Consider the following 21,773-nt stretch of genomic DNA (forward strand, 5'->3'; position numbering starts at 1 on the left):
CAAGTGAACCTGCCAGAAAAATGCAGGTTGTAAGGGAGTATAAGTAAAACATAAGATGGAAAGGCTCAAGTAAAGTTGAAGTACCTTGAGTACTCAAATACTTGAGTAAACCGACTTCCAAAACTACTGTACCACTTTGTAATGGAGCTTTTAAAACTGACCTCCCCAGGAGCACCTGAAGGCAGCAGTAGCAGCAGCAGCACTGAACAGAAGGGGGCGTCAATTCTCGCATCCGGTTTCCCGTTAGCCCACCAAGCTGCACTGCCCAAATCTGACATTGCGAAGATGGAGGCTGTTATGATCTAGACCAGGAAACATAGAAACACCCTGTGAGTTTCTGAGCCCTGTTATGACAACATTTCTAGTTGGTCCAGGTAAATGAAGAACTCTAGTTTCGTAACTAACCAGGGAGCAAACGCAGCATCTTTGCAAACTTAGGCAGTTAGCACAAAGGACTGTCAGCTCAGCTAATGTCAACGAATGGGCTACAGCAGCAAACGTTAGCTTAGCTACTGTAACGTCGTTTTCGGTAATAGATAAGTTAACTCATAGAATCGCTGGGCTTCTTCCACGACAGCTTCTTTCAGCGTGCAGCGAGTCCGTCTCGTAGCGGAGAACCAAGCTACCAGTTTACTTCAGCAAATTTCAACAGCAAGAAGAGAAACATGTTTTGATGTCAGTGGTAGCTAACGTTAGAAAGCTAATCGATTTCCTAGCCGTTTCCTGGTTCTGATTGTTGGGCTGTTAACGCACCCACCAGAGATTTAGGTTTTAAAGTTTTCATTCTTTGACTCTGTTTAAGCGTACAGTGCACACAAACAGCTAATATTTATCATACTATGTAACCGCTACCACACTTGATACTTTTATTTAATTTTCTCTGGAAGAGAGCGGCAACGTTAGCTAAGTTAGCGTTAAGGTTAGTAGTAAGTTAGCAAACATTAAATCATTGCTTTTCGATGGTTCCTGTGAGGTTACGTTAACCTTTGAAATAAACATAAACAAGTCTGATTTCAGACGCTTGTCAAGCTTTTGTGATGCACTTTTTATTTTATTTCGCTGTGCATGCGGTTCACCAAATGACGATGTTAATATCGTATCGTATTCTGTCAACTCGCAGGTTCTAATTCTGCTTTATCTTACAAAAGTATTACACTAATTTAAGCGTTAAGGTACATAAGCATAAACAGTTAGCTAAACAATTTTAAGTTGATGTATCTTTAATGGAAAAAAACTCCTTTAGAGGTGTGTATGTTTTTTTTTTTATTGATAGTAGTTACAACCTAAGAAACCCACTCCTAGTTTCCCCCAACTTTCAGATTAAGCTGACTCCTGGATTTGTGTCTGCAGGTGGAGGCAGGAGGTGTGAGTAGAGTGCAGTAGACATCAGCAGCATGTACTCCGAGTGGCGCTCCCTGCAGTTGGTGGTGCAGAGTGACCAGGGCCACCTCAGTGTTCTGCACACTTATCCCACCAGTGTGGGCACGGAGGTGGCAAATGCTGTGGTCAAGCCTCTGGGCACAGCTGTAAGCCCTGTTGCTACAGAGAACATCCTCAAGACAGACAAGGAGGTAAAAAAAAAAAAAAAAAGAGACAGAGAGAGATCCTCCACACTAAACACTACATATTGTTTGGTGTGTCAAACCCTGGTAGACTGCTGTGTACCTGCTTTATAACTAAGAAATGCATCTGTTAACTTTAAAACTTATTTCAACATGACTTAACCTCAGGTGTATTGTAGCAACACCAGTTATTCGAGTTTAGTGTATGCCACAATTTCTGCACTATTATTGCAGGTGCAGCAGTCTAATGAGTCATTCCAAATGAGTCAAACCCCTCGGTCATTTTAATTATTACATTCCTAGATGCACAAGCTGAGTTGGAGGAGTAGCAGCAATCTTCCATTCAAACTTTTTATTAAGCCCTAGAACTGAACATAGCCTCTTAAGAACCAATTATGAAACCCCAAAACCAGCTCTATTTGTTATTACTATCCTGTGTTATCCTCCAGTCCTTTACATTTTCTATTAGATCTGTTGGAGACAATTGTTTTTTTTTTCAAAATGTAAATGTTTCAGTCATACATGCCAATGACCATGTGTTCCGTGGACAACTGCCTTTACCAATAGAGGAAAATCTGATCAATTCCAGGTTTCTTGTCAGTACTTCGGCCAGACTGACAGGCAGCTCTGTTGAGCCTAGTTTTCCCATAGCTTTATAGCAGCAATGACATTATGAGTTTCTTCACATATAAAACTATTAGAGAGAAAAAAAACATCTGATCCTTCATACAATTGTTACAGCTTAGGTTATAACAGCTCTAGAATCATTTATAGGACTTCTTTCCTACTGAGAATGCTTTTTCTCTATAAAACTCAATTAGCTAACTTCAACTATGTATATGCAAGATGCAATCCCCCATACTGCTGGTGGGGCAGTATCACACAATCACTAAGGTACAAGCAGAAACTACATGGAAAAGACCTCACTGAGCATGTCCACAACTACCCACATCTACATACCTGCCATTTATGTTGTTAGTGCTTTCTTCACAAGTTGCCATGAAATGCCATTGTTGGTGAGGGATGATTAGCCCCTATGTGGATGACCTTCCAGACATACACAAAGTACGCAAGGAAATATGTCAACCATTACGCAGACAATGCTGCCATTGTCTACGCCTATGCCTTGGGGAAAGCAAGTATATCTGGACCTTTAGACCTCATTTCAACTAGTCTGCTTAAAGATCATTTATCCTTTCTATACATGGCAATATCAGATTTGATCAATTTATCTTTTTTAACAGGCTATGTACCAAAGACTTTAAAGTTGCTGCAATCACACCCCTTACTTATAAAATCTTTTCTTGAGCCAGGTGATTTAGGTTATTATAGACCAATATCCAGTCTCCTCTTTATTTCTCAAGTCCTTGAGTTGCAAGGAGTTGCAAAGCAATTATGTGACCACCTGCGCAGGAATAAACTGTTTGAAAATTGCCCTTCAGAGTTTGATTACATCTTTGCAGAGAAACAGCACTGGTAAAGTCACCAATGATTTTGTCTTAGCTTCAGGTAAAAGTCTTGTTTCTATATTAATAATGTTTTTAGTGTTGCTTTTGACTCCAGTGACCAAAACATTTGATTAAAGATTGCACTCATTTTTTTGTATGCTCTACATTCACCAGCTGTTTAAATAGCCTCCTTATCTCTGATACAAACTGAAAGGTCTGCTAACACATACTACTGTGAGCAAGTGGACCAAAGAGCTCATAAGTCATTGGGTTTCAATTAGTGACATGGCAGTGTGTGTTATGAAGCAAAGGAAGAGTAGTTGCATTGGGTTAAAAATGATTCAGTGATATTTCTTTGATGCACCATTCATACGAAATGCTGCTGTTGCTTTAAACTTCATTATGTGCTTAAGATGAATCTTAAAAAATGCTTTCTGCCACTACTGACTCACGCTGTCTTCACAAATATTACAGAAGACACTGGAGGAAATTTCACTGAAGTCAGAAAGAGCTGTTATGTGTGCTAAGTTGTACTAGCATCAGGATCATGGGCAAGAAATATTGAGTGCTGCGTTGTATGTCTTAATTGTTGTCTGTAAAATGATGATCTGGTTTTTATTCACCTTTTGCCTTTTGAGGATTATCTGGTCCATTTTTTGATTTAGCAAACAATTAAAAGATATACTTAAAAGAGGTGGTGTGTTGTCATAAGCATCAGTTTACGCTCTTGAAATAGTGCTGTCTGATGGGAGCTGTCAATCATTCTGCATCCTGTGCAGTAAGATTCAAAATAAGTTGCGTAGTAAAATGCTTCAAAATAATTACTAACTCATAACAAAATTAATAAGAATGCTTGGTTCTAGGTGAAGTGGACCATGGAGGTGCTGTGTTATGGCCTCACCCTCCCCCTTGAAGGGGACACAGTCAAACTTTGTGTAGATGTATACACAGACTGGATGATGGCCTTGGTGTCACCCAGGGAATCGATGCCTCAGCCTGTGGTCAAGGAGCCCAATATGTATGTGCAGGCCATTCTCAAACATCTCTACAATGTGTTTGTACCAAGGTATGTCTGAAATCCTGTGCATAATTTTCTGTTTTGCAAAAAATCTGTTTTTACTTCCATATCTGCTGCTGTTAGGAGTCATCCCTGACCACTGACTACATATAACACCCGCTGATTTCTTTACGCTCTTCTCTTTTCCATCTGTATCCCCTCATTTTAAACACAATGTCTCCCCCTCCAGGCCTGAACAGCACAGTCTGAACCACATCAGGCTTTGCCAGCAGGTTTTGACTGCAGTCCAGAAACTGGCACGAGAGTCTGTTTCCATGGTGAGGGAAACCTGGGAGGTGCTGCTGCTCTTCTTGCTTCGCATCAATGACACATTGCTTGCCCCTCCCACGGTTGGAGGTTAGCCCATCCTTTCGTCCTGAACCCTTCTTAATATAGTTACATTACTAAATTATTACTGATTGTTAATACCAACAATAATCTTTCCGGTTTTCCAGTTGGTGTGGCAGAGAAACTGGCAGAAAAATTGATGGCAGTGCTGTTTGAAGTGTGGCTGCTTGCATGTGCCCGTTGCTTTCCCACACCGCCATACTGGAAGACTGCAAGGGAGATGCTGGCCAACTGGAGACACCACCCTCCTGTTGTAGAGCAGTGGAGCAGAGTGACCTGTGCCCTGACCTCAAGGTTAGAAATACATCCACTTAACTTCATGTGGCTGAGGCTCTTGTGCTGAAAAAATGTATTGCACTCTTAGTTACTGAAAGTGAGTTTTATTCACAGTCCTTGGCAAATAAACAGTACTGTAGTAACCTCTATAGGAGCAAATTATCATTACTATCAGTCTTTCCTTTGTTGAGAGTAACAGTTTCTGCATTCATGTTAATTTTCTTCAAACCAGACTTTTGCGCTTTACCCATGGGCCATCCTTTCCACCTTTTAAAGTTCCTGATGAAGATGCCAACCTTATTCCTTTAGAGATGGACAATGACTGTGTGGCACAGACCTGGTACCGCTTCCTTCACATGCTCAGGTGCACAACCTTTCTAAGCCCAACTGTCACAAAGAGTTTATTTTATGTTTATGTTATTGGGTATATCACATATTTGTGTTGCAATTTTAATCAAAAGTCTATGTATTACACTTTGTTTGTATAAACATACAAAATTTCTTGGGTTTTATCTCTTTATGTTTTCAGCCATGCATTTGTCCTTTCTTTTGTTCACTATTATTAAAGGCATCAGATCAGTTGTTGTTACCTGGGTAAATTCCATGTGTTTATAGAAAGTCAAAATCATCAGTGTGATCCCAATGGGAGGCATAAAATAATAAAATAATTGTTACAACAAAGTGCAGCTCAGTCCTAATCCCATTATTGATATTTAACGTAAGACAACTGATTCCACAATACATACCGTGGTATAATGAGATATAAATATATTCTAACAAGCTGTAGCTTGTTTTGTCTGTAGGCTTTTTGCTTAACACATGGGTTTGCTGTTTTGTTTCCAGCAACCCAGTGGACCTTAGCAACCCTGGAATAGTGAGCACCACCCCAAAGTTTCAGGAACAGTTTCTCAACTCCAGTGGTATCCCTCATGAAGTGGTGCTGCATCCGTGTTTGAAACAGCTACCCCAGATCTTCTTCAGGGCCATGAGGGGCATCAGCTGCCTCGTGGATGCTTTTTTGGGTAAGAGGATACTGAGTTCAAATAAGAGGTGTAGTCATGGGACTTTCCAAAGAAACAGTTGTTCATAAATCAACTAAGGGATATGTTTCAAAATTAAGTGGTAAAAAGAGTATTATTAGGATCCAGGAAAGCATGTAACACATAATTTTAGGCTTTAGAATTGTGAAGAGAATTAGTATAGAAATGCTTTATTCCTAGTCATTGGAATTTATTAATTTAATCAGTCAGTTTGCATATTTTTCATTAGTAAGGTAATGACATTAAATATGCTTTTTCTTATTGTTAAAGTGCACAGCAAGCAATGACATACGGGTGTCACCATATATACTGATTTGCAAAGCCTGCCTTGCATGGAATACAAAAGAGGTGTTTCTTTTTCAAAAGGTAAAGTAGTTGAAAAAGGTAGAAGATGCATGATGAGTCTCCAATAGAAGGCATTTCTTCAGAAACAGTTTTTCCTCCTTTCCAGTCAATCCAATTTAAATGGAGCATGGCCAGTAATATTTATAATATTACTGATATCAGTAGTATTTGTTTAAAAGTTTGAAAAGAAACATGCCAGTGTGTTTTTCTCTTTACGCTGTAGGTGTCTCTGTTGAAAAGAGAGATGTACGGGAGAGGGTGTTCTCTTTTTGTCCAGTGCTGCTTTCTCATGGTACAGACATTGGCTGATGTGCCATACGAATGACAAGGGCATATGATGGAGTGGTCTATTTATTGGTGGTGATAATATTAACAACTCAGATTAGTCTTGCTGTAACAAAATGAAATGAAACAGAATAAGATCATCAACAAAGGGTCGCCTATGTTCATAAAAAGCCAATCAAAATGGATGGAGATCAATTACTGGTGATTCGTATCTAACCATTGTCTTGCACGTCTAAAAATTTATATTGTCTGTGATCAATTCAGACAGAAGCCATTTTAATTTCTGTCTTGTAACATGTAAAATGGGGGAAAATGGTTAAAATTATTATTTTTACCCACCAAGCTCTATCTGATGGGAAAGTGAATGGGTGAAGGTTTTTATTTATTTATTTATTTTAAATATATATAATGAGGCTAATCAGAAATCATTGCACTGCTATGAGGGAACAGTACGAACTTTAGTCTCCAGCTTATTTCATGTTCTTGCCAACAGGCATATCACGTCCGAGGGCTGACAGTGCCCCCCCCACCCCAGTCAACAGAATGAGTATGTCTCCACCCCCCTCCATTACCAACACTACGCCCCCTCACAACCGCAAGCAGCGGCATACAGGTGTCACCAAAACTGCAAGCAAGAGTTCAACTGTAAGTACAAATGTTAACTTAAACATAACAAATACTAAGTTGAAAGTAAGAGAAAAGGCTACGGTCTACTTTATTTTCCATTATACTATTTGCACCTTAGACAGAATGGGTCTATTATATTGGTTTTATCCTATTTATATCGTCTATTAAGCTGCTTTAAACAAGTTGTCATCAACTTTCCCTCCCCATCGTGCAGGGCAGTGGTCAACCAACCAAATCATCCCAGCAGCAGCAGCAGCAGCAGCAGCAACAGCAGCAAACTTCGTCCTCCCCGACATTGCTGTCCAGCCCTAACCAGAGCAGTTGGGAGTCCCGGCCACTGCCGGCGCCAGCACGGCCCAAGGTCAACAGCATCCTCAACCTATTTGGCCAGTGGCTTTTTGACGCTGCTCTGGTCCATTGTAAGCTTCACAGCGGCCTCAGCCGAGACCCTAGCATGACAGGTAAGAAGTTAAATGATGACTAATTTCCATTAATGCATGGGCAGGTGGGTGTTATGTTGCTGTTTGTTAGTATCTGTTTTTGTGGAGTTATCTGTGTTTTTACTGTCTGTCATTGTTTATTGTATGTCTATGGGATATCCTTTCCTTTTTCACCATTTTCTCTGAAACTTCTTTTGTACTTTTCTGTGTATGGAGGGCTTGGTTAGAAGTGGCCTGGTATGAGATTTCCACCTGATTCTAATTCATTTACATCTACCAACAATTTAAACATGGCTAAAAGTGCCTATAGCCATATGTTAAGGACTTCATTCAACTTCCTTTAATTAGTAGAATCATGTCAGGAGTCAATGACAGCACACATACAGTACTTAGTATTTTAAAATACATTTGGCATATCATTGGCTCTCCATTTATTTTTCTCTTTTTGATGTAGTGTCCTGCACGTGTCTACGATGTCTGAATAATGTTAAGAATTGTAATGGGTCAAAAGTCATGTATTGAGGAAATCAAAAAACAATTCATGCTTGATATGAATTGATCCCAAAATATTGGATCTGCTTTGATTTTGTCTCTCTCCACTATTTCTGTTATCTTGCAGCCTCTTTTATCCAAATTCTCCTTTCTTATAAATCTTGTAAGTAGGAACGGCAGTTTTTTTCCTCACTTGATTTGCGTTTCTTGACAAATTTCCCTGCTTTTTAGTTGAGTTTCTCATGATCATTGCCATTATCGCCATTGTTTTCTGTTCCCACTCTTTGTCATAAAAGTCCACCAGCGTTCTCTCAGCGTTTCTCCAAAGGTGATGAATTGGGTTTCACCAACTGACCACTTGTCTCGATCATAACGTTGCCAGTTTGACGCCACCTCGTTTTAAGCTCTCATTTTTCTGTTGTTTGGGTCACACTAATCCTTATTTAGTTTCAGACCCCCTCAAGTTCAGCATTAACATTTTGTTTCTTGTAATTTCCTTTTGTATTGTCGGTTAACTTGAGTTTTGATTTTATTGGTTTGGTGCCTCAATGCATGAAGTGAATGTTCTGTACTTTGAGTCATATAATTGCAATAGCAAGGAAGCTGACACAGGGATTTTGCTTGTCCTCACAGCAGAGAACTTCTTTTACATGCACATTACACATGGTCATGGTCTAGTGATAGATAGAACGTCTGTTGCAAACTCTTTGTGTCAGAGTTCCCTTTATTGAATGCCTTTACATGATGTGAGTGTGTATTTGCAGTCATTGAAATGTTTGTATATCTTGTTGTGATAGTGATTAAATGTCTGCTTTGTGGCGCATTTTGAAAGTTTACTTTTTGCTGTACTGTAACTTTAGCAGATAAACATCTGTATACTATATGCCTGTTTCTCTCACATGCATGAAGTTGAGTAATAGGATGACAATTCAGGATCCTTTAATTCTTTGTTTCTTCCCATTTTCCTCAGCTATAGCTACTCAAGTAGGTCTGGAGTTGAGAAGAAAGGGTTCCCAAATGTCCACCGACTCTATGGTGTCTAACCCTATGTTTGATGCCAATGAGTTCCCAGAGAGCTATGAGGCAGGAAGAGCTGAAGCCTGCGGGACTCTTTGTCGCATATTCTGTAGCAAGAAAACTGGAGAAGAGATTCTGCCTGTTTACCTGTCAAGGTAATCTTCTTCTCAAACTCTAATTGTAAGGTAACACCGGACTAACTGTGCAAATATATCTAAAATATCTAATATGTTACTACTCCTTCTCTTACTTTAGGTTTTACATGGTCCTCATTCAAGGTCTCCAGATCTCCGATTTCATCTGTAGACCAGTATTGGCTTCTATAATTCTCAACTCTTCCTCTCTCTTTTGTACTGACCTGAAAGGCATCAATGTGGTGGTGCCCTACTTCATAGCTGCTTTGGAGACTATTGTACCAGACAGGTTAGTTTAACACAAATTTAGTATCTGTTTGAAGTTTACTGGGTATCATTTTCATAAATGTGTGGTGAGCTGAGCTAACTAGAAAATCAATCTTAAAAATTTTTTTCTCTGAAGCTTAATTTGAAGATATAGTATTTTTTTATGTTGCCTAACAAATTTTAGATTTGTTCTTCTCTTCCAGGGAGCTGTCAAAATTTAAAATGTATGTAAATCCTACTGACTTGAGGAGAGCCTCCATCAGCATCCTGCTCGCCATGTTGCCATTGCCCCACCATTTCGGCAATATCAAATCAGAGGTAACAGCGTTGGTATTCGTCTTACTTTTGTTTGAACTAACAGTACATTTATTCTCTCTCTTTTTTTTTTTTAGTTTTCTCATTTGCCAGTAAATTGTAGGAATTAGCTTTTCAACTCCATAAGCCTTTTGTTGCTTACATGACAGTAAAGCAAGCTCTTGTTGTTTATATTATTTTCAGATAAATTAAGTTGTTTTATCGAAAAGCATCAAAAGTTAGTGCCCTGATTTGACTTGGTGTGTTTTAGGTTCTGCTTGAGGGCAAGTTCAACGAGGAAGATGGGTGGCCTCATGATCAGCCCGTGTCTTTCCTGTCCCTGAGGCTACGTCTTGTCAATGTCCTGATAGGAGCCCTGCAGACTGAGACTGATCCCACTAACACACAGCTCATCCTTGGTATCTTCTCATTTCTGCCATCCAGTTATTTTGCCTCAGCATATGACTTGTGCTGTATTTGTACTGACTAAGACAAATTTTCACTGTCTGTATTTTTATGTATTGTTAATTATTTCCTCACTTTCAGGTGCAATGCTAAATATTGTTCAAGACTCAGCACTGTTGGAGTCCATAGGTGCACAGACTGAAACCGTAAGGCTCACATTGTTTTCCCACTAGTAAACAATTAACATTTTATGATGTAACAGTTTGATGGACAAGACATCACGAGTGCTGTGTTTTTGTGGTGGTAGGGGAGTATAGATGGGAGCCACATGACAGTGAAAAGTCAGAGCCACAGCCGGACCAACAGTGGCATTAGTTTTACCAGTGGAGGCAGCACAGAGGCCACTAGCCCAGACTCTGACCGTCCTGCCCAGGCCCTGCTTCGAGACTATGGTAAAACACACATTTGCTACACATACGCTAACATTTTTGTGATTAGTAAATCTGCCAGCCTTGTGCAGATAATCCACAATAGGCTAGTCTAAGCATGATTTCATCATGAATAAAGCCTGCTGATCAATGTAAAACATGCAACTTGTGAAATAACTCCTCTGTTCTTTATAGCTAACGTGGTTAAAGTGGTATTCAGGGTTAAGAAGCGTTGGGTAAAATGTCTTTGTAAGTGATACAAAGCTGTTTGGTGCTGTGATGCTCTGCTGGTAAACACATTTTTGGCACTGGGATATGTATATAGTTCCAGGGCTAATGGCATTTTTCTCTGATTGATTGCAGCCATTGACTGTCTATGGTTGTAACAGTGTTTCCTAGTAAAGAATTTGTGTTTTTCTTAGGAGGGCTGAGTGGTGTTTGACTCATTTAATGTGTTGGACATTGAAATGTGAATGGTTAGTTTTTGAATTTCAAAGTAAATTGTTAAAAATAGCTTTTATTTATTTTTGTTGAGTTTATATCTTTTTTCCTCTGAGCCCTTTGTTGCCTTTGTCCAACAGGAATTTGGGAGCGGAGCTTCCGCATGGTTCTTGTGGGATGTGTTGTGTGGCTCAATACTGGACAGGAAAGTCAGCAAGGCTTGACAGTGGGCAGTGGCCTGGAAACAGTTATTTCCTATGCTACACTCAATTCTGCCTGATTTAGGTTTTTTGCTCACGATAAATTCACGATAAAAAAAGTCAGAGGCTTGATTTTTAAATATGGAGCCAGATCTGCATCTTGTAAAGTCTCTGTGTTGAAGTCTCAACGTATTAACATAAACATTTCAGAGCACTACCATGTCTTATGTATTTGTCATGGAGTTTCTTAGAAATATAAAATTTTATTGCGTTTTATATAGTAATACGGCTTTAAAGCCTAAAGAAAAGTTGTGCTGACTGACAACTTGTAACAGGCCTCTTTCATTAAGGGCCCATTCACATCAAGCAGTTCGACTTTTAATGTTACAAATTAAATATTAGTAAAGACATGTTACAATAGTATATTTATTTATAATTATATAATTTTAGTTTAGATATTAATTATCTGAATACTTAAACAGCCGTTTTGGATAGCCGAAAGGCAGTTATTAAAAATGGATTATGATAATGAAAATAGCGACACCCTCAGCCCTCAAAATTCTGTGCATTGCTACATTTCATACTCTCTACTAATGCATGTTCTTACTATCAAGTCCTGTTCTGTGTACTTAAGCTTTCTTGCCTGAATTCTGCTTTGCTCTATTCTTTGCGGTGTTTGGTATTTCGGGGTGTTATATGATCTAGCTCTTACAGATACGGCGGCAGGCCTGCTGGTTCGCAGCATCCACCTGGTCACTCAGAGACTCAACTCCCAATGGAGGCAAGACATGAGCATCTCGCTTGCTGCCCTGGAGCTGCTAGCTGGTCTTGCAAAGGTAAAGCTAACCTCAGAAAGACATAATAATCTGCAGTTAATCTGCAGTCATTGATAACAGGTCAAGCCTAAATTGGATTGCTGTTTTTTTGTCTGTTTTTCCTACCCAAGTCTCAACCAGCAATATATTATGTATTGTGCACCTTACTCATCACTCTAGAAAAGTTTTGTTGCTAAATCCCAAATTTGTCTTCAAGGACAAAGGCTCACATGCTCCTATGTATGTAACCAGATTTACTGAAATGAGTCTGGCCTGAGACAAATTCTTTAGTTTGATCTTTGCCCTGCGTCCCATTTTACTAGTATGCCTCCTTCCTAAATTACATAGTCTAGGGTCATAGAGAACAAATGAAATGACGGCAAGGTTATTGCAAGGGTGTTGCCCTCAATACATCAATGAAGTACCATAAAGTACCAGTATGAGAGAAGCTTCTGCATTGAGTTTTTTTTTTATTTTTTTTATTTTTTTTTTTTGTTATATTTGGGATATGCGTTTATTCTTAGATGTGTCTGTCATTTAGACAGACAAATAAGTCCACTGCAGTTATGCACATTGCGTGACAACGGAGTTTCTCATAATTTTTTTCTACCAAAGCAGATAATTCCGAGACCGGTGTTTTATAAACTCAGCAACATTGTGTAAAGAAGAACAAAAAAAAAGACAAAGCACAGATTTGTAGAAAGACTTGGAAGGACAGGCGCAAACTTCAAATGAATTTTTAGTTACTATATATATAAAACCCTTGTTGCCAATTTCAGTCACAAATATTTAATTTCATTTTAAAAATAAGTTGTGATTTAGATTTAAGAAACAAAATCTTAAGACAGCAGAGCTAGCGTTCACATAATTTAGTCATTTACAGGTATCTTAAAATTCTAAGCCGCAAACATTTTACCCCCTCCACTTACCAGCGAAGATTAATGTGGTATTGGGTGTAGTTTTGTTGTACAAGTACACAAAGGCAGGATCAGACTCAATGCCTGATACTATTGGCATTGGGACATCCCTATTTTTATGTGCTATTTGATATTGGTTGTTGAAAAAACATACAGGAAATGGGTCAAACCGTATACATTGAGGTTATGTTATATGATCATTAACTGTTAAGCCACTGGGCACCCAAATATTTTAATAATGTATTGGAAGCAGTACAATCTGTTGTCCTGTATTTTGCATATTTCCAAACCAGGTAAAAGTGGGAGTAGACTCTGCAGATCGAAAACGAGCTGTCAGCTCTATATGTGGGTACATAGTTTACCAGTGTAGCCGTCCAGCTCCTCTTCAGTCCCGAGACCTCCACTCAATGATTGTAGCTGCCTTTCAGTTTCTCTGTGTGTGGCTCACTGAGCACCCTGACATGCTGGATGAAAAGGTATTTTTATTTTTAAGACTGGATATTATATATCTTTTGCTTATGTTTGTTTTGGAGAGGTTTGGTAATAAATATATAAAATAAATGGTTTTCTTTTTTTCTATTAGGACTGTTTGGTAGAAGTGTTGGAAATTGTGGAGCTGGGAATATCTGGCAGCAAGTCCAGACAGGAACAGGAGGTCCGGCATAAAGGGGAAAAGGAGCACAACCCAGCTTCAATGAGAGTGAAAGATGCTGCTGAGGCGACTTTGTCCTGGTGAGACTTGTCATGCATATTGAGAGTTTATTCATAGTGGATCAGAAGTACCATAAGGTTATATAGCCACTCGTTACTTTATTTTCTTGTGTTAAAGCCAAAAGTAAAACACTGTTTAAAAATTTTACATATACACCAATGAGCAACAACATTAACACTGATGCTCTTAATATTGTCACGAAGGACAAAGTCCGGCATCCCCACTTTAAGCAGTGTCCAGCTACACAGCCCCAAATACAGCAAAATTTGATATACTTGTGTGGAGAGGTGGTAGAATACACAAACCTAATACTCCAGTATAAGTGCAAGTATTTATTTTAGTTAAAAAAATATGTAATGTAATGTATAGTAATTTATTAAATAAGGTTTAAAGATCACTATTAAAGGTGGAGCTGATTTTAACCACTTCATGAGCTGACAAGTGGTTAACCCATAATTAAATATCAGCATTTATTAGTTCATAACCTTTTGGGGAAAAAAAACATCACCACCAGGTGGCATTGCTCTGGCTGTACACTTTCACACTCCAGATTTCTATAATGCAGCAAAACATGCTTACCCACTGACCTGGTTTCTTCATATTTATGTACTTGGATTTCTTTGGTGTTCCCCAGTATAATGCAGGTGTTGGGAGCCTTCCCTTCTCCCAGCGGGCCTGCCTCCACCTGCAGCCTACTGAATGAAGACACCTTGATTCGCTACGCCAGACTCAGTGCCACAGGTGCCAGCAACTTCCGGTACTTTGTCCTGGACAACTCTGTCATCCTCGCAATGCTGGAGCAACCTCTTGGCAATGAGCAGAGTCAGTAGCTTTTACTTTGACATAAGAGTGGTTTATTGAGATATCAGGGGGAACTAAACAATTTATTTATGTGCAAGTAGAATGAATGATTATCACCTGCTAACCAGGAAGCACTGATAAATTTAAGTCAGAGCATCTCTTTCCTCACAGACCCCAGTCCATCAGTGACAGTTTTGATAAGAGGGACAGCTGGTAGACATGCTTGGACCATGCAACTCTTCCACCAACCCAGAGGAGCTCGGGCCAATCAGAGGGTGAGATCACACTGTAAATTACACCAAAGGCAACAAGGCTAAAACAGTATCATCCTAGAAAATATGCACTTATGAACTTGAAAAGCGTGCAACATTACATCAGTATCACTGATAACACACTTCCACTTCTATCTGCTTTTCTCTTTCCACAGCAGGTGTTTGTTCCTGAGAGCCGTCCAACCCCCAATAATGATGTGGGGATCAAGTACAATGTCAAGCAGAGGCCCTTCCCTGAAGAGGTGGATAAGATTCCTCTTGTTAAGGCTGATGTCAGTATTCCTGACCTGGATGACATTGTCAGTAAAGAGGTGAGTTTTACTTCCTGTTATATGCTGGTATTGATCTTGTATCCACAAGTTGTTCTACTGTAGGTATCAGCTAAACGAAGATAGTTTGTTCATTGCTAAAATAGAGCTATGAAGTCAATTTATCATATTATATGTTGTTATACAAACCAAAGGGTGTTGTACGGACTGGCAGGATGATTCAAGGGCTACCAGTATACTGATGAGTAATTACCCACGTGAATTGTTGCAGAGTTGAAATTTCACTTGGTTATCTCTTTGAATAAAAGGTCACATAATTGGGTTTGGTAAAAAAAAATGTGTGATGAATGTTTTGTGTGGAATCTCAATTCATTGCAATAACGGTACTGCAATATGTAGCTAAATCCCTCCAACTCAGCCGGCAAAATGTTTGGAAACACCTACACACATATGTGGTTTTCATTATTTTTGTTGGTTTTATACAATCATGTGGTTGTAAATGGATCACAAAACACAGTGAGTTGTTAGGAAACAATTGCTCAAATCTAGCCAGTGTGCAAAGACACTGTGCATAGGAGACTTAGGTCAGCTGGTCTCATGAGCAAAATTGCCTGAAAAAAAACCCACTAAGGTTGGCAAATTGGAGGAAGGGGCTGCGTTGGGCCAAGATGCACAAACAGTGGACTTATGATGACTGAAAATAGTCTCTTGGGCTTATGAGTCAAAGTTTAAGGTGTTGGATGAATAACACCTTTTAAAATTGAGTTCAAGAAAAAATCTGGGGATGCTTTAGCACTGGGAGAATAGTCTGCATCATGTGCAAGTCATCAATCATCATGGATACCATTTCTTACTGAGAGCTTATCATGCAAATTTGATTTGACAATTATTCTGTGTGTTAATATGCCTAAAAATGTATTATTATTATTATTATTATTATTATTATTATTAAACTTTTTCTTGCCCGTGTATGCTCTCAAACATTTCACAAAAACTAAATTTATTTGAAAGGCTGCTGTACTGGATTGGAATGGATTGTGTAGGCTTAGATGATAAAATGGTAAGTCTCTCTAATTAAAAAGGTTTAAAAAGGTTTTAAAACACATATGCACACCAATGCAAACATTAGGAGGTGACACCTCTGCATCTGGACTGAAGGACTTACCCTTTGTGGGTTTTTGCCAAATGTATGCGGTCAAGTGCCCTGAATGAACTATAAACTCTGGAAATAGTTTTTTTAGATTCAGTCTCATTCTCCTGTTTCCAGCTGGAAGTTCAGCATGAAAAGCTCCATACACTGATGACCAAGCAGATAGAATATGAGAACGCCTTGGAGCGGCACAGCGAGGAACTCTGGAGGTCCAAGCGTTTCCCGGACCCACAGATCGACTGCAAACCCCCTCCCCCCTCGCAGGAGTTCCAGACTGCACGCCTCTTCCTGTCTCATTTTGGCTTTTTGTCTCTGGAGGCACTCAAGGTTGGTAAACCTTAACCTTTCAGGATTTCAATGGGTCCTGACAAGATCATTTGGCCTGACAATGTAAAAACATATTCTGCTGATACAGGTAGCGTGCATTTTGATTGAGTTTCACTCAGTAGAATTAACAAGAGTGATAAAATTGATTGATGTTATTTGCATTCATAACTTTTTTCCTGTTTACAAAGTTTATTTACAATGTATGTATAACTAATTTACTATTGATAGGAGCCGAGCAACAGTCGTCTACCTCCTCATCTGATTGGCCTAGAGTCCTCCTTGCCAGGATTTTTTGATGACGTAAGCTACCTTGACCTGCTTCCCTGCCGACCATTTGACACAGTCTTTATTTTCTATATGAGAGCTGGACAGAAAAGCAGTACTGAGGTGAGAGAAAACAGGTTTTTTTTTCCTTTTTTTTGTAGCAATATGCAACTTATTCTATATGAAATAATACAGCAAATTATATAATGATTATTATCTTCTTTTTAATTCTACCAATATTAAAACATTACTTGAATCTAACTTGAAAATCTATAGATGTGGATTTTGTTTTTAACTTCTTTCGCAAAAAATGTATAAAAAACTCTGCTTTACAGAATGAATAGTATAATTAATCTGTACTTGTTTTTTGTGACCAGATCCTTAGGAATGTGGAGTCATCATCCAGCGTTCAGCCTCACTTCTTGGAGTTCCTGCGGTCCTTGGGCTGGCCTGTGGATGTGGGACGCCACCCAGGGTGGACGGGACACCTAGACACCAGCTGGTCCCTTAACTCCTGCTCGGACAGCAATTTTATACAACCAACAGGTAAGCTACTAAGCTAACTCTTAAATTAAATCTAAAGTAGACTTTGATGAACCCATATCATGAAAACTATTACCTACAAGTTTGATATTTGTGATAAGGATTTTTATGTTGAACTTTTTTGTCCTGTAGAGGAAGCAGTAACTCCTGAGGACACAGGAGGCTCAATGTTTAATGGGGAGAAGCAAGTTTTGTACTATGCTGATGCTCTGACAGAAATTGCCTTTGTTGTACCTTCTTTAACTGAAAATTCCGGTGAGTATTCAGTTTAGTAAGTATATCAACTGAGATATTGTATGTGATGGAAAGCCAGTAAGGGATTCAGAGCTGAGAAAGTCATTTGGTCTATGTTTTTTCCCCAGAGGAGTCATCAGTTCACAGTGATTCTACAGTGGAGGCAGACACCAACACAGACCTAATGCCTGGTCTCAAACAACACAATCTCACACTAGAGCTGTTCCCTAACCATTCTGAAAACCTGGAGTCTGCCAAAAAGGTAGAATATGGATTATAACTAGTTCTCTGACCTGTATGCTCACAGTGCTGATTATGATTTTTCATTTTTTAATGGAGCAAACTCACTGTTTAATGTGCTGTGTCTTTAGCTAAGTCCTCTGGTCAAGACAAAGAGATCATCAACTGGAAAGTCTTTTCCACTGCTGGGTCCTGAAACTAAGGTGTTTGTGGTCTGGGTGGAGCGCTTCGATGATATTGGTAGGCGGATACTGCCTCCCTGTTTTGTTATGTCTGCCTACTGGTGTGAAAGAAACATAGCCTTTCTGTGTAGATTATAGTTTTTATCTTTTTTTCATGTTTTCTTCTCTTTTGAGTAAGTTTCTCCGCATAAAATGTGGTTTAAAACGCTCAATCTCTGCACATTTAAAGGGCGTTTCCTATGTATGTGACAAGTACATTCTGGTACATGAAAGTAATTGTTGTTTGTTTTTAGAGAACTTCCCATTGTCTGACCTCTTGGCGGAAACCAGCACAGGCTTGGAAGCTAGCATGAGCAACAGCACTTCCTGCAGGTATTGAAACGATTACACAAGATTGCACCAACACTTTGCTGCCACTTTGGAGAACACATGGTTCACGCTTTTGTTTTTTTTGTCACATGCAAAAATAAATTGAAAAAAGGATTTAGCAAAGCAGCATGTGAGATGCAAACTAACAAACAGTGCATAAACACAGCGAGCAAAACAGGAAGTATAACACACAGTGTTTGCAAAATTTGGCAGAGAAAAGGAACTGTGATAGAGCTGTGGCAACAGTTAGGATTGTAAAGTAAGTTAACTTAAAATTCTGTTTGTGATCCGATACAACATGACAATAAACAATTTAAAGTGGAGTGTATACTTTTTATAAGCGCTGTAATTGGTGAACTGGTCTCAAAACCAGAATAGCAGTCATGCACAGCTGCCTGCAATATACAATACTGTGACATATCCTACCTTTGTTCTTTATGCATCTTATTGTCATACCCATTGCAGGTCAGGATTACTTGAGAAGGATGTTCCTCTTATCTACATCCACCCTCTGAAGACAGGACTTTTCAGGATCCGGCTGCATGGTGCTGTGGGCAAATTTGGCATGGTGATTCCCCTGGTGGACGGCATGGTGGTCAGCCGCAGAGCTCTAGGTAATAGGCCATGTGGCCTGCTGTAACTCTTCCCACCTCATTTAACACTCAGCAAGCCTTCACGCATTACAGGGAATTTATTAGGAACATTGATGAGCTTACTGAAATAATAATGTGCACACATGAATATTTTATGATTGTAATGCGTAGAGGGCATAGCTGTTTGTATCCAAAAATGGAACTTTGTCTCTTTCATTTATTTATTTTTTTAATTCATCTTAATTCTATTTGCTGGAAAAATAGGTCATGCTGTCCGTATATACAGTATAATGAAATAAATAATTTAAAACAGGTCTCCTATGCTGATACATTTTACAGTACAAAAAAGAATCTCTAACCCTTGCTCTTGCTTTTCAATATATGTAATCTCACTGGTGACCAGCTGATGACACAGTTGGAAGCCGTGTTTGACTGTTGCTTAGCTTTTAAAGTGCATTTTAAAAATTTGACTCTGCCCCTTAATTTTACACACAAACTCTTTTATCTAATGTTGAATATTTTCATGTAGGATTCATTTTACATTTTTAAAACTGTTATAATAGTCGACTGATGAGCCTATGTTTTTTTTTTTGTATCCCCCTTTTAGGGTTTCTTGTGCGTCAAACGGTCATCAATGTTTGCAGGCGGAAGCGTCTCGAAAGTGACTTGTACAGCCCGCCCCATGTGAGGCGGAAGCAGAAAATAACTGAGATTGTCCAGCGTTATCGCAACAAACAACTGGAGCCTGAATTTTACACCTCACTGTTCCACGAGGTGGGGGAGGGGAAGCCTCATCTCTAACGGTCCTGTCCTGTCCTAACACTGGCTCACAAGCATACACAACACACACTCTTAACCCTACACTCAAAACACCATTTACAACTGTGCGTGCATACACCCACACAAACACACACACAGAATCTTTATATTTATACTGTACTATTTTGTTATTTATATCGATACATACATCAACACTGTCTGCCTTTGACTCTGAGAGCAAAGTGTCAACAACCATGCCAAGGTGAAAAAGCTACACTTTTATGTCGCAGCCACTCATTGAAGATTTGAATGGCTAAAGTTCAACAGTGACTGTCTCTGCTCATTTAGGCTCATGCTTTGTGGCAAACGAGTTTCTGCTTGTCTTTAACTGCAATACAGTAGTAACACTATTGGCCTTTCTGAACTTGTAAAAAGTTTGTCCTTTAAACTCTGTGATACTAGTGAGTTTGATTTTATTGGTTGGATTTCTGCCAAGGAGATAAACACGTACTCATAAATTGTTTTGCTTCAAGAAAACGGGGATGATCAACGACCTTAACTCATAATCTGGTATTAGGAGAAATTGTGATCTACACCCAGACACTGGCTAATGTCTTCCTAGTGCAAACACATTCGGCATTTGCAGAAGCTGACTGAGCACACAAACATTGCTGTTTATAGATTTGTTTTTTTTATGGTTTTTCCAGTTGATTTCCAGGACTCCTATGTTCTATTACTGTGCATAATGTTTGACACCTATGCTGTCTCTACCACTCTAAAAGTCCTCCGCTCAGTTTGTGTGTGTGTATGTATGTGTGTTTGTGTGTGTGTGTGTGTATACACACACACCCGTGGCTGCATGTATGTTTATTCAGCCAGTGAAATCTTTTGACACTACAAGGAGTCATAGTCTATAAACCCCGTACATGGCATATAAATGCGACTTGTCACTTTAAATAAATAAATAAATAAGATAAACCCATTTTGAAAAAAATTAATTTTCAAGACCAAGCCCTAGAATCATAATACTTGGGTAACGCTTGAGTAACACTAGAGTTTACTGATGGTGAGAGTAGTTACAGAGCTCCTTACAGAGTTACAGAGTTTGCACTTGACGATTGCAGGGCTACTACGAAATGACAAGCGGTCACATTTTAGGTTTGAAGTTTCTGCCAACACCAAACAGAACCATAACACCATGTCTTGTTATCCCAAACAAATCTATGGTAATGGGTTGATTTAGTCTGATCAAAGAAGTATTTTTTTTTTTTAAACCCATCGAGAGAATATTAAAAATGTCTCAGTCATATTTGGTTGTGGACTACAGAAAAATGCAGTCTTTTCACTTCACAATTGGTTTCACTTTTTGTTTACTCACTGTACTAGTTTTTACTCAAGCCCTTTCACTGTCTGCCTGTAACAATGTGAATTTATCACAGAGATGAAACAGGACAAACACTTCTAGTTTCTTTATTTTGGAAAGTCTTAATGCACTGAGCACATTTTATGTTTATTTTCTATATTCCCTTTGGTTACCTTATAGGCTTTTGTACTTCTCTGCATTTTGAAAGAAAACCCTGCTGAAGGAAATGTTTTATCTTGTGAAAACTGAATGAAGAAGAGGCATTGTGGAGTTTTTAACCTATTATGTCTAATTGTGAGACTCACTTTTTATGATGGTGCTTTATGCACATGCCTTTTTTGGAAGGAAAAAGTACATTAAATATGCTTCAAAGAAACATACTGCATACAATCAGTCACACATTGTATTCTATGTTACTCCTCTGATGTTTGACCGTATTTAAGGATTTACCATGTACAGATGCGGAGGATGATATGTAAATATGTGATGGTGTAAGGCATTTACAAGTTGTCTGTTGTATTCGCCTGATATGGCGAGAAAAATTGTGTGTATGCAATTATGTCTGGGAGGATCACAATGGGTATTGAATGTAACATGCAACAATTAAAACTCTTATTGACATTTTAATTTCTCCCATTCCAAATATTTGACTTAATAGTCCCTGGGATTTTTATAAGGAATAAATTGAACTTCCACTTTTGCTTTTTAAAAATTAACTAAAACGACTTTTTTCTTTGTCAAGAAGCAGCTTAGGCTTTAGCTTTAGATGTCAGTTATTCCAGTTTGATGTATTCAAACATGTTTTATGGTTAAACAGACACTTGAAAGCAGCATGCTGCTTAAATGGTAATAATTAT

At 38.8% G+C, this 21,773-nt stretch overlaps 1 protein-coding gene across 12 annotated transcripts; it reads left to right on the forward strand.

The window, feature by feature from the left end:
- The first annotated feature begins 207 nt into the window (after positions 1-207).
- On the forward strand, positions 208-21,543 carry LOC137139537 (ral GTPase-activating protein subunit beta-like). Of its 12 annotated transcripts, none has more exons than XM_067526922.1 (32): positions 208-329; positions 1,351-1,571; positions 3,874-4,076; positions 4,258-4,424; positions 4,523-4,709; positions 4,924-5,055; positions 5,535-5,713; positions 6,300-6,368; positions 6,855-7,006; positions 7,203-7,449; positions 8,048-8,083; positions 8,891-9,092; positions 9,193-9,360; positions 9,542-9,656; positions 9,904-10,051; positions 10,179-10,243; positions 10,345-10,489; positions 11,812-11,942; positions 13,132-13,314; positions 13,422-13,570; positions 14,185-14,372; positions 14,523-14,626; positions 14,779-14,934; positions 16,160-16,369; positions 16,598-16,756; positions 17,011-17,179; positions 17,309-17,431; positions 17,539-17,672; positions 17,782-17,890; positions 18,126-18,204; positions 18,667-18,815; positions 19,402-21,543. In XM_067526922.1, exons 2-32 carry the CDS (start codon positions 1,395-1,397, stop codon positions 19,593-19,595), a joined length of 4,629 nt encoding a protein of 1,542 aa, XP_067383023.1. In that variant the 5' UTR covers positions 208-329; positions 1,351-1,394; the 3' UTR covers positions 19,596-21,543. The 12 variants fall into 12 exon arrangements, with proteins under 12 accessions (XP_067383023.1, XP_067383022.1, XP_067383025.1 ...); XM_067526921.1 differs by having other exon boundaries at positions 226-374; XM_067526924.1 differs by having other exon boundaries at positions 226-374; positions 14,782-14,934.
- The last annotated feature ends 230 nt before the right edge of the window (positions 21,544-21,773 follow it).

This window comes from Channa argus, chromosome 13, assembly GCF_033026475.1.
Source record: "Channa argus isolate prfri chromosome 13, Channa argus male v1.0, whole genome shotgun sequence".
Taxonomy (NCBI): domain Eukaryota; kingdom Metazoa; phylum Chordata; class Actinopteri; order Anabantiformes; family Channidae; genus Channa; species Channa argus.